Consider the following 12,170-nt stretch of genomic DNA (forward strand, 5'->3'; position numbering starts at 1 on the left):
GGATTGTCAGGCCAGCAGCTCCGGACTTGCCTGGAACAGATGTAGTCGAGGGAGGGGGCTTGGGCCCCACTGAGCTCAGGGCTATTCTTGGAGCCTGAGTCAGTGGAGGGAAGGATTCTTGCCCTGCTTGTCTAGGCAGCAGTTAGAAACCAAATGGGAACACTATGCCCCAGGCTATCTTCCTTCCAGAATCCAGAGTAAACACACGAAAGAGGCATCCTTGGAGACAGCCCTTGGCTCCTTCTGGTCTACCCCAGCAAACCAGGGACCACCAGAGGGTGACTTGGCACAAGGTCCAGTGAGGAGTTTCCCACCTGAGCCTGCAAAGATTCCAAGCTGGGACTCCTACAGGGGCAAAGGTTGGGTCTGCACTTCCTATGGACTCCCACAGCCCACTCCTGGGCTGGCTAAGGAACATCCCCTAAGTGGCTGAGTGGAAACATCTGGGCTCAGCTCCCTGTAAGCATCAAAGACTTCTGGACCCTGCTGCAGCCCCCACGCTTGCCCCTGGCTGAGGACACATTAGCCTGTGCGAAGGCAGGAGGATCCAGGGGCCGAGGAAGTCCTTGCTCCCTATCTACTGCCCAATGGACTCCATGCCCATGCCAAAAGAGGAACGACACATTTCTCAGCAGAGGACTTTATTGGTGGTCACCTGTGGCACAGGTTGGAGGAGCCAGAGTGCTATTTGTGGTGGGGGGACCACGAGCCCCAGCCCCGCCCTCTTGCTTACACAGGCTTCTCGCCTAGAAGCGCAGCCAGAACATGCCACTACGGATCCGGTTGTAGTCTGTGAGCTGCTCGATAGGGCCTGTGGGGAAAGGGTGGAGCATCAGGGTGGGGTACCTGGCCTGCACAGGGACACCTGGCCCTGTGCCCCACCCAGCTCGGAGCTGCTGCCCAGAGCAGCACAAGACAGGCTTTGAGTCGAAAGAGGAAGAGAACATTCCCCCAGGGTGCTAAGCCTGTCCCTTCATGCTCTGGCCCTTGAAGCCCCGCCCCACATGGAGGTGCCCGTTACCTGGCGGGTGCAGGGTATTGATGGAGGCACGTTGGCAGGCAATCAAGGAGCTGCTGGGACAGGTTTTCTTAGCAAGAACTCCCTGGCAGCCAAGGGACTGGGGAGAGCTGCTGGGGGCCTTAACTGGCTGCTCTGTGTAAGCTGGGGAGCGGGGGAGCAGAGGTGGAAGGGGAGGCCAAGAGAATGCCCTGAGGAAATACACAAGGAGCAGACCCCCTAGGTTACTTACCATATCCAGCCACTGCTGGGCACTGGTCGTAGAAGTACTTGGAGCAGATCTCACGTACCACACTGGCATCTACCTCCTGCAGGGTGAGGTAGAGGGCATGTTGGCCAATGGGTACCTGGCCACCACCTCAGCCAGTCAGCATCATCCAGCTGGCCAAGATCTCCCACAGGGAGTATGCAGCTGTCCCCAACCCAAAAGGGGAAAGGCAGAAAGGATTCCTGCTATAGACTTCCATGGGCCCCACTCATCTCCACAGCCATCAGCACCTCTGCCCTGCCCTCCCATTATACCACCCTTGCAGGTGACAGCTGCCTAGGACACCAGGGATGCCTACAGGAGCAGGCTCTGCTCTGCCAGACCCCAACGCTGCACCTCCCAGGTGTCTGCCAGGCCAAGACTCCAGAACCTCTCCCAGGGGCCCATGTTACCGCAATCCGGCTTTCCCATTCAGCCAGGGGAATGCGGCGGCCATAGGTCAGGAGGCTTCGTCCTATGTCCTCACACACGGGAGTAGTGCCTTTAAGGGTGGGGGAAGGTTCAGAAGTCCACCCAGCCTAATCCTGGACTCACAGGTACACAACCTCCACCTCAGGCTGACAAGGACCTCCCTGACCTCATGCTGACCCAGATCACAGCTCTCTCTTCTATGGCCACCTGTTAACTGTAGCGACAGGCTGTGGACTTGTCCCACACCTGCCTGCCTCTGCAAGGGTGGGGTGGTGGGGCACTGCGTGGTCTTCAAAGTTTTCCTTTCTAACCTTGGTTACCTAGGAGTGGTGGCCACCTTGGGACTGTCACTGGCAAGATGCTCTCTACCCCTCCCTGCTGAGCTGCAGGACTCACCGTCTAGCTGAGATACCAGGGCATTTCTGAGGATGTTTTTGCCCCGAGCCACCGCACTCTCCGTGGTACTGGTACACAGGCGCATCCTAAAGTTGAGAGCAGGTGGTGGTGTTCATTCTCAGCCTGCGTGTTGTGTCCCAGCCTTCCACTGTGCTGGTCAAAGCCCCCATCCCACCTAGGAGGACCAGGCTGCCACTTACCACTGGCCTTGCAGCACATAGATCATGTCATCGATTTTCATTCGGTCACAGACAAAGTGTGCACCCAGCAAGCCCGTTTCTGCATAGCAGATGTTGAAGGTCTGGAAACTCTGGCACAGCTTCTTAGCCGCAACGATTGAAGCCAGTGGGCTGGACAGGTACTGCCAGGGGGGACAGGTGATGAGCACCCACCTCGTCTTCGACACACACTGTGACCCCATGCATAGTAGCACAAAGCCCCAGCACCTCTTCCCTGAAGGCGAGGTCCCATGCTTGCTCTGGCACTCACCGCGCCACCACCATAAGTGCAGTCATAGTGGCCGATGATGGCATTGGCCACTTGCAAGGCCACATTGTCCGGGTTGGCCCAGCCAGGACCCTCTACTGCAATGGCCACGTGGGCTAAAGGTAGAGCATCATCACGGTGGCGGATCTGAAACGGTACATAACAAGGCTGAGGGACACCCAGACTGCCTGGGGAACAGGTATGGAGTGTGTACATATGTGTGAACATGTGTGCCTCTGACATAGCAGCCACGGGACTCCTTTCAAGTATCTCTGGAGTCACCAGGGTAACCATGCACACAGGGGTCCTCCCACTGGCCCCCAGCTGAGAGCACTACCCCTGCCCAAAAGGCAGCACACCTCACTGCCAGTGAAGCGGCATGGAGTAAAAGCAGGCACAGCATCCTCTGGGTACTGCCAAGAGATGTCACCAAGGTGCTTCTGGGCAAGGTCTAACAGCTGCTGGTGCTCCACTCCTGCAGAGACAGACAGTGGCATTACTGACCAGCCAGGGCCAAAGGCACAGGGTGGGGGAATTCACAGACAGGCTGAGGACCCCCATGTCCTGTCTTAGTGGGAAAAACCAGAAGGAATATGTGACATTAGAACAGGGTGAGGAGAGAGGGTCCTTCTCAGACAGACCCTGCCTTGTGGACAGGACAGGCACCTCAGGGCCAGATAACTCCCATGGCCTCAGTCTCAGGAGAGCAGCAGCGCTCAGAGCTTCAAAATGGGCTGCCATGTGATGCAGGCATAGGTTCTCACCCGAGAAGATGCATCCCACCTACATCAAGGACAAGACTGGTACTCCCTGGGCACAAAGCCACCTGGCCTGCCTTTTCCCTCTAGCTCTCCCTCAAGTAGATCAGGCTGCTGGCCCTGAAAGGGGTGGCAAGTGAGGGGGCAGAAAGAGGCACTATTGCAGGGCTGTGATTAGCTCTTGGGTCCCCTGAGAGCTGGGGACATCTGCAAGTAATGTTACAAACGCACACCCCAGGACTCCTTGTTGGAGCTCCCCGCCTTACCACCACAAGAGGAGGTCTCTGTGGAGCCTCGACTGGTGAACACTGTGGCAATGCCTGCCCCAGGGTGACAGCCACCAGTTGCGCTGGCCTTTTATTCCTTCCTTCTGTGAGCTCAAGCCCTGCTAGTCTGACAGACACATCAGACTGCTCTCGTGCCCAGGTTTGCCAGTTCCAAAGCCCCCGGTCATGCTCTTCCTATTAGTCTTTTTTGCTCACTCAGCTGCCAAGGTGGTAAGCTGATATGTCTTTTTTTTTCTTTTGAGACAGAGTCTCACTTTGTTGCCCAGGCCAGAGTACAGTGGCATGATCTCAACTCATTGCAACCTCTGCCCACTGGGTTCAAGCAATTCTCCTGCCTCAGCCTCTCAAGTAGCTGGGATTACAGACACCCACCACCATGCCCGACTAATTTTTGTATTTTTAGTAGAGACGGGATTTCACCATGTTGGCCAGGCTGGTCTCAAACTCCTGACCTCAGGTGAGTCACCCACCTCAGCTTCCCAAAGTGCTAGGATTACAGGCATGAGCCACCGTGCCTGGCCAAAATGGAAGCATCTTGACCCCAGTCCCCTACCCATGCCCAGACCCCAATCAGGTTCCATCTATAAAATCACCTGGAGTCCATCTACTGCTCCCGATCGCTCCTGCCAGGTCCCTGCCACAGCCCATCTTGAGCCAGCCTGCCTCCACATAGCAGCAGGGCAAACCTTAGAACCCTTCAGGCCTTGACACTGCTCTTCCCCTGTGCTCAGTTCTCCACACCCCACCTAAGTAACACTCACCACCTTTTAGGCTTCTGTTCAAATGACAGGTGCTTTAAAAAGCCCCTCCCCTAACCTACAACTCTAAGTCCCCCATGAAATCTCCCCCACCTTTCTGTGCCTTCCTTTTAAGGCACTTCTCGGTCTGTATCAGGCATGCATCACCACACAACTAACAGCTGGCTCACCCAAGGGCAAGGCCACAAGGAACAAGGCCAGGGGCTTACATCCCCTACAAGCCCACAAACTCAGTATCCGAGGACCAGGTGGGGCTAAGGCAGGCCTGGACCAGAGGGACAGCATCCTGTATAACTAGTCCCAGTGGTGGTAGCAGGGTAGAATCCTACCCCACCTCAGAGAGCACAGGAGGAAGGTCATTACCCTCAAGCATAAGGTGGGGGCAGGGTCCCCTGGGCTGGAAGGACCTTCATGGTGGGAACCAGGACCTGGGCTCTGATAACTGACGTTGGGCCCCCCTACCCAGGGCTTCAGTGAGCCCATCGCTCACCTCCCGCCGCTGCCAGCACCATTCGAGGGGCCTTGTAATGCCTGCTGAGGTACTCAGTCAAGTCTGCACGAGACAGCTTCCTACAAGACATATGGCCAGTGTGTCAACACCTCTTCCACACTGGAGTGAGCTGGGCTACAGGAATGGCACTATGGAGGCAGACCAGGAGAGGCATGGTTTCTCTGAAGTGGGCCCTAGCACGCCCCCCGACCCCCTTGCCCTATCTCTGCCACCCCCCTGCTCCAGGGCCCAGAGGGCAGCCCTCGTCTGCCCTTGCCTCATGCCTGACCTAAGACAGGCTCATAGTCCTCTCTGAGAAGGTATGAGCCAACACTGTGGGACTCTCAAAGGGCAGCATCAGAGCTCTGGGAGCCATCCCCAAAGGAGACAAGAGACCACATGGAGGGGACAACCGGACACCCCCATCCTTGGACTGTCAGGACAGGCACCGAAATATACCTTAAAACAAAGCCCAAAATTCAAGTGAAGCTCACAAAGCCATCAAAAAAGACTCACTGGACTACATGGATATAGAAACTGTCTCCAATTGCATAACTTGGGAAAATAACCACCACAGCTAGCCAACTAAAAATGTGACCTGGAAAGGGTCTGCCCAGACCAGAATGGGACACACATCCCACAAGCCCAGCCACCTCTCACCTGACATTCTCACTGGTCCCCTCCACAGCCTGGGCTAGAGATGTGCCCTGGAAGGCTGTGGCATGCAGGTAGTCAAAGACCACGTCTCGCATGGAGGCATCATTCTCCTGCATCTCCCGCAGGATCACATCACGTTCCTTCTCGATCTGTGAGTCTTCCAGACTACAGTTCTGTACAATGTCACCCAGGATCTCCACAACTAGATGCAAGGAGGACATGTTTAGGCACCAGGTGGACCACTGGAGACCCACGGCAGCACAAAACCCCCGGGCCTGGCATCTCCTGCTGCCCACTCCTAGCTGCCCTGCTGCAAACCCTACACTAAGGGTAATATGATTCTGTGGTCAACCAGGGGCTCCTGGGTAGCTGTCCTCTGCTCCCCTGCCCTCCATCGCGCCCAATGTCCCCACCTCTTCCTCCAGGTGTTACCTTTTGGCAGATCCTTGGACAGCGCCTTGATGTAGTAAGCTGTGTGCTCTCGGGTGCTGTAGGCATTAAGATGGGCCCCTATGCTCTCTACCTCCTTCTCCAGGGCACTGCCAGGCCGATTCTTTGTTCCCTGGAACCAGATATCAACCGGACCAATCAGAAGCCACACGGGAGCCCAAGAATCCTGTCCTAAGATTCTATTAAGACCCAGTAGGACTACTTGTCCAAGGATACCTCCCTCAGGATAGCCTCTGGGGACACAGATCCCAGAGTCTGTGCTTACCAAGCACTAAGCAGGCCTTGTGGAGACCAAGGCCATGGCATCACGGGCCAACAGAATAGAGACAGCCAGGGCCAGGACAGAAGGGCATGGCCACAGCAAGTGTAGCCTAAGGTCCAGAGCTCCTGTAACAGCTTACCAATGAGTAGTGGGGTCATTACCAGTAGACCTGTCCCTCCAATTGACAGCCGTGGTCAGCTAAGCCCACACCTGTGTTCAAGTGATGGAACCCACTCCTCCCATGCCATTCATGACTGTATGTGTTTGTGTATACATGCTAGTGGCCACCTCTGTGGGACCCAATCCTACTCCTATGTGTGGAGAACAGTGTTGCTATCTCTTGGTATGCACACATATGTTAATTCTGCACACTTATCTGTGACACTGCAGCTGGCTGGGCTGCCCATTATAGCTCCATGGCCCTGCCCATCCCATACTCCTCCAATTTCTCATTCCTTTAAAAAACATGGGTCTTGGCCGGGCGCAGTGACTCACACCTATAATCCCAGCACTTTGGGAGGCCGAGGCGGGTGGATCATGAGGTCAAGAGATCGAGACCATCCTGGTCAACAAGGTGAAACCCCGTCTCTAGTAAAAATACAAAAATTAGCTGGGCATGGTGGTGCACGCCTGTAGTCCCAGCTACTCGGGAGGCTGAGGCAAGAGAATTGCTTGAACCCAGGAGGCGGAGGTTGCGGTGAGCCGAGATTGTGCCATTGCACTCCAGTCTGGGTAACAACAGCGAAACTCCGTCTCAAAAAAAAAAAACAAACATGGGTCTTTACTTTACAATCAAAGGATGCCCAGGTATTCCACAAGAGCAGAACATTTCACAAACAAGCAGGCATGCCCATGTCTGTGGGTTTGTTACAATGCACGTGCATATCTATGTGTGTTCCTCAAGTCCCCTGTATGCATGCACATAACACAGGCCTGACTTCTCTGGTGAAAAGTGGGGCTCCTGTGGCTCCCTGGGTCTTCTTGGCTCTGAGGGCCTCATACAGGGAATCATCAGATATGTGCCACTCAGGAGAGGTTAAGCTCATGTGGCTCCTTTTAGGAAGGCCAGCCAGAGATCAGCCCCACAACTGAGGCACATAATCAGGCTAATTTTTCTGACCTTCATCCTCAGGAGGGACAACAGGTAGCCCCAAGCCCAGAGGAGACAGACTTCAAGAGCCTTACCTTGAAAGCCAGATGCTCCACAAAGTAGCCTGCCCCATTGTTCTTCTCAGTCTCAAAACGGCTGCCAACATCAATCCACACTCCCACCTGGACAAGAAGCCACCGACAAAGGTTACCAACAAACCACTCCCCAGCCCCCTACCCACACCCCACCCCAAGTGACTCAGTACAAGCCCCAGGCAGGGACTCATGAGTCCTGGAGTCAGGGAGAGCTGCCCCAGCAGGACCCCTGTGCTTGGAGGTACAGTCATGCCTGGGAAACGGAGCGCCAGCCGAATGACTAGTCACACTGCATCATCGCTCTCCTGATTGGCTATCAAGGACCCCCAGAGACAGTTCTAACTGTGCATATTTACCTGGTCTCACCAGCATACAAAATCCTTAAATTCGGTCTCACTTTTCAGTTAATTATTTGTCTAGGCATACAACATAACATTTGCAAACAACAACTTATTTTTTCCTTCCTAAAAATTACACACTGCCTTTGTTCTGGTGATGATTTTATCCTTTCAGCATTAAGGAAGAGATTATTGGTTTACACTGTATATTTTATCACACTAAGTACTGTTCATGTAACACCTTTTTTTGTTGTTGTTTTTAATCAGATCTGGACACCACCTGGCACCCAGTAACATATTAATTTTCTTGACAGCCTCCTGGTTGCTGTGAAACATGCCCCATAGGCTGGGCGCGGTGGCTCACGCCTGTAATCCCAGCACTTCGAGAGGCCAAGGCGGGCAGATCATGAGGTCAGAAATTCGAGACCAGCCTGGCTACACAGTGAAACCCCATCTCTACTAAAAATACAAAAATTAGCCAGGCATGGTGGCATGCACCTGTAGTCCCAGCTACTCGGGACGCTGAGGCAGAATAATCACTTGAACCTGGGAGGCAGAGGTTGTAGTGAGCCAAGACTGCGCCACTGCACTCCAGCCTGGGTGACAGAGCAAGACTCTTTCTCAAACAAAGAAAAAAAAGAAAAGGAAAAAAAGAAACACATACTACTCACCCCACTTGGTCTAGCCTTTTAATTTACTATTTGTTCACAGCTGATTTAAGTTTGTCACTTCTACTTTCCTAAAAGAGTTTTTTTCTTTTTCTTTTTTTTCTTTTTTGAGACGGAGTCTCGCTCTGTTGCCCAGGCTGGAGTGCAGTGGCACGATCTCAGTTCACTGCAACCTCCACCTCCCAGGTTTAAGCAATTCTCCTGCCTCAGCCTCCCGAGTAGCTGGAACTACAGGCGCGCACCACCATACCCAGCTAAATTTTATATTTTTAGTAGAGACGGGGTTTCATCATGTTGGCCAGGATGCTCTCGATCTCTTGACCTTGTGATCTGCCTGCCTCGGCCTCCCAAAGTGCTGGGATTGCAGGCGTGAGCCACCACACCTGGTCCCGTTAAGTAATTTCTTCGCATCATCCACCCCTTCATCCTTCCAAGTCTTCACTGTCCATCATTCCACTCTCTACATCTGTGTGTACACATTTTTTTAGCTCCCACTGCTAAGTGAGAACATGTGATATTTGCTTTCCTAAGAAATATCAATGCATATACCATTCGTCACACAATCTTAGATAACATGTATTTTACATCTAACATTGGAATGTAAGATGCATTTTACAACCTATAGTATCCTTTGATTAAAATTGGCAAGATTCTTAAGATTCTTTCTCTGGCACTGGAGCACAGAGGGCTCCTTACAATCTAGCACATTTTAGAGTCCATGTAATATAGCATTCTTTTCTACAACAGGTGCCATGTAACAAGGAAGTTGCAGGTCAGCTTTTCCTATGCTTAGTAACAACTTACATCGCAGGAGGTTGTTTCTGGAAAACTAAAAGGATGTGTCAGTAAAAACATTTGGCCCTGGAGGTGGGGGTTGGGGGGTGAAGGGAGGAGAAGATAATTATTTATTGGGAATCTTCTCACCTATTCACATATCTATCTGTGAGTCAAGACTTCTATCCTTGAGTCAATTTTGAGAATTTGCATTTTTTGGAAAATCACACATTTCACTGTACTCTTCAAATGCATTTCCCCCTAAAATGCATTTCTGGTCTAGCCTGGAGATTATGACCTTGGGTAGTGAGGATGGCAGATCTGGACCCCTGCAAGTCACGTAAGGTCTCTGAATCCCATTTTCCACATTGTAAAAGGAGGAGTGATCACTTCTTTTACGTGGGCTCCTTAAAAAAAGGTTGGAGAAGAATTTGGCCGCCTACCGCCTACTGATGGGCATTATATGCTAAATAACGTTTGGCTTATAGTGAAGATTGTCCGTGAAGCCAAGGCGTCGCTAGGGGTCGGAAATGGGGCCATTCTTGGGGTGAGTGAGCCCGAGTCCGAACCCAAACCACAGACGGGAAGACTCGAGCCCAAGGTCACACCCCAACCTGGGAAAAGACGGCAGGCCCAATCTGGAGGCCCTCTCCCCAGTGGCGTCCCCAACTCACCGTGCAAGTGGGCTGGGAGGACTGCTCCGAGGCCACACGCAGGCCGTTGTCCAGTTTGCTAACCTGTGTCTCCGGAATAAACTGGAGCGCCTGAGCGAAGGTTGCCGTACTCCGCAAGGCTGGCGTCCGCAGCAGGGCTGGCTGTGGAAGGGAACAGCTGCGAGTGAGGACTGAGTTGGGGGATCGCTCCTCACCCCCCAGGTCCTCAGGAGGACCCCTGTCCTCGCCCGCAGGCCAGCGGCGAGACACCTTTCCCCGCCCTCCGCCGTGACCTTCCCACGGCCCTGACCCCGCGTCCTCCCCACCTCGACCTGCCACTGCCAACAGCCTGCACCCGTCCGCTTCCCGAAGCCCTGTCCCCTGAAGCTTCGCGCTCTCACCACCACCTCACCGAGCGGCTGGTGCGCAGCAGCACTTGTGCCCCGGTGCCAGCAACCTGGCGGACTACAGACGCCGCCATTTTCCAACTCCACTCGGCCTAAAACTGCCGCGCAAGCGTAGAGTGGGCACGTTGGCGTTCTAGGCGCAGGCGCAGTACCGTAGAGTTGGCGCTCGGCCGCCTCCTGGCGGGAGCGGATTCTGTCTACTGCGCTGGCCTGGCTCTGGCTGGCTGGCTAGCTGGCTGGCTGGCTGGCTGGCTGGTTTTGTTGCGCTGCTGCCGGTCCCTGCGCACATCAGTCCACCTGCGGTCCATTAGCCCACGTAGGTCCGCCCTCCGTGCAGTCCATCTCCCCCTTCCCCGCGTGGAAGTCAGAGTGCGCTATGTTTCTCACTAGCCGCGCTGTGTACTCCCGAGGTCTGGCGGGCCAGGGCCGCAGCCACAGCGTGTCAGCAGGTCTGAGCCCCAGGGCTTAAAGTACCAGCGTGGAATCTTACCTAGGACCACAACGCGGTGCTGAAAGTCCGTTTTTTCTATTTATTTATTTTTTATTTCCTGAGACAGGGTCTCGCTCTGTTGCCCAGGCTGGAGTGCAGTGGTACGATCTCGGCTCACCGCAACCTCTGGCTCCCAGGTTGAAGCAATTCTCCTGCCTCAGCTTTCCAAGTAGCTGGGATTACAGGCATGTATCACTACGTCTGGCTAATGTTTGTATTTTTAGAAGAGACAAGGTCTCTCCATGTTGGCCAGTTTTGCGCCCTGCCAGTTTTCTCTTTAAAAGAATGAAATAGAGGCCGGGAGCGGTGGCTCACGCCTGTAATCCCAACACTTTGGGAGGCCCAGGCAGGTGGATCACTTGAAGCCAGGAGTTCGTGACCAGCCTGGCCAACATGGTGAAACCCGACCTCTACTAAAAATACAAAAATTAGCGGGGCGTGGTGGCGCATGCTTGTAATCCCAGCTGCTCGGGAGGCTGAGGCAGGAGAATTGCTTAAACCTGGGAGGCGGAGGTTGCAGTGAGCCGAGATCATGCCACTGCACTCCAGCCTGGGCAACAAGAGCAAGACTCCATCGCCAAAAAAAAAGTAGATTCAGATAGTTGACCTGGTTTAAGAAAAGTATATTGGTAAGCCAAAAGGAGCAACTTAATTTGTGAAATAACTCCTTGTTTAGAAAACTAAAACAAAACTAAAACAAAACAAAAAAATGCCTTTCCTAACAGACCAGACACACACACACAATCTGGAGGAACACACTGTAAACTTTCAGCCAGGTGACTTCTGAAAAATAGTTTCAGAGTCCCAGGAGGTGGCTCACCATGCCTGTAATCCCAGCACTTTGGGAGGCCAAGGTGGATGGATCACTTCAGGTCAGGAGTTTGAGACCAGCCTGGCCAATATGATGAAACCCCATCTTTACTAAAAATACAAAAATTAGCCAGGCATGGTGGCAGGCACCTGTAATCCCAGCTATTTGGAAGGTTGAGGCAGGAAAATCACTTGAACCCAGGAGGTGGAGGTTGCAGTTAGCCGAGACAGTGCCACTGCACTCCAGCCTGGGAGACAAAGGGAGACTCCATCTCAAAAAAAAAGTTCATATTGTACGATTCAGTTTATATGAAGTTTTAAAATGAGTGAGATTGATCTATAGCAACACAAGTCAGAATGATAATTACCTCTGAAAGGAGTGGTAGTAACAGGGAGGGTGCCAGATGACCTTTGGAGTAGGAAATAGTTAACATTGGGTGAGGCAGCCTGCCTTCTGCTGAGGACCCTCTCAGAAAGAGGCACAGCTGAGAGTTGAGATCTGGACCACACACTACACAATAAATGTAGTTCTTTCCATTCATTCGTATTTTATCCTTTAATAATATTCTATAGGTTCCCTGTCCTTTAATAAGATTTTAGCTGG

General features: G+C 53.1%; 1 protein-coding gene across 1 annotated transcript; it reads right to left on the reverse strand.

The window, feature by feature from the left end:
- Positions 1 to 624: 624 nt before the first annotated feature.
- On the reverse strand, positions 625 to 10,360 carry LOC105727662 (cytochrome b-c1 complex subunit 1, mitochondrial). The gene is made up of 13 exons (XM_012467657.3): positions 10,272 to 10,360; positions 9,881 to 10,021; positions 7,427 to 7,513; positions 5,962 to 6,091; positions 5,533 to 5,731; positions 4,873 to 4,952; positions 2,939 to 3,054; positions 2,583 to 2,726; positions 2,294 to 2,454; positions 2,094 to 2,179; positions 1,679 to 1,767; positions 1,251 to 1,326; positions 625 to 811 (listed from the first exon to the last, which is right to left on the reverse strand). The coding sequence occupies exons 1-13, from the start codon at positions 10,338 to 10,340 to the stop codon at positions 747 to 749; spliced, it is 1,443 nt and encodes a 480-aa protein (XP_012323080.1). The 5' UTR covers positions 10,341 to 10,360; the 3' UTR covers positions 625 to 746.
- Between the last annotated feature and the right edge of the window lie 1,810 nt (positions 10,361 to 12,170).

The sequence above is a fragment of the Aotus nancymaae genome, unplaced genomic scaffold (assembly GCF_030222135.1).
Source record: "Aotus nancymaae isolate 86718 unplaced genomic scaffold, 86718_ANA_hifiasm-v0.15.2.pri h1tg000067l, whole genome shotgun sequence".
NCBI classification, from domain to species: domain Eukaryota; kingdom Metazoa; phylum Chordata; class Mammalia; order Primates; family Aotidae; genus Aotus; species Aotus nancymaae.

Coding starts and splice junctions, on each gene's coding strand:
- LOC105727662 (XM_012467657.3), bottom strand. CDS start 10,340: ATGGCGGCGTCTGTAGTCCGCCAGGTTGCTGGCACCGGGGCACAAGTG. Junction 3,055..4,872: donor GGTGCTGGCAGCGGCGGGAG/GTGAGCGATGGG, acceptor CTGTCTCTGCAG/GAGTGGAGCACCAGCAGCTG. Junction 1,327..1,678: donor AATGGGAAAGCCGGATTGCG/GTAACATGGGCC, acceptor CTCACCCTGCAG/GAGGTAGATGCCAGTGTGGT.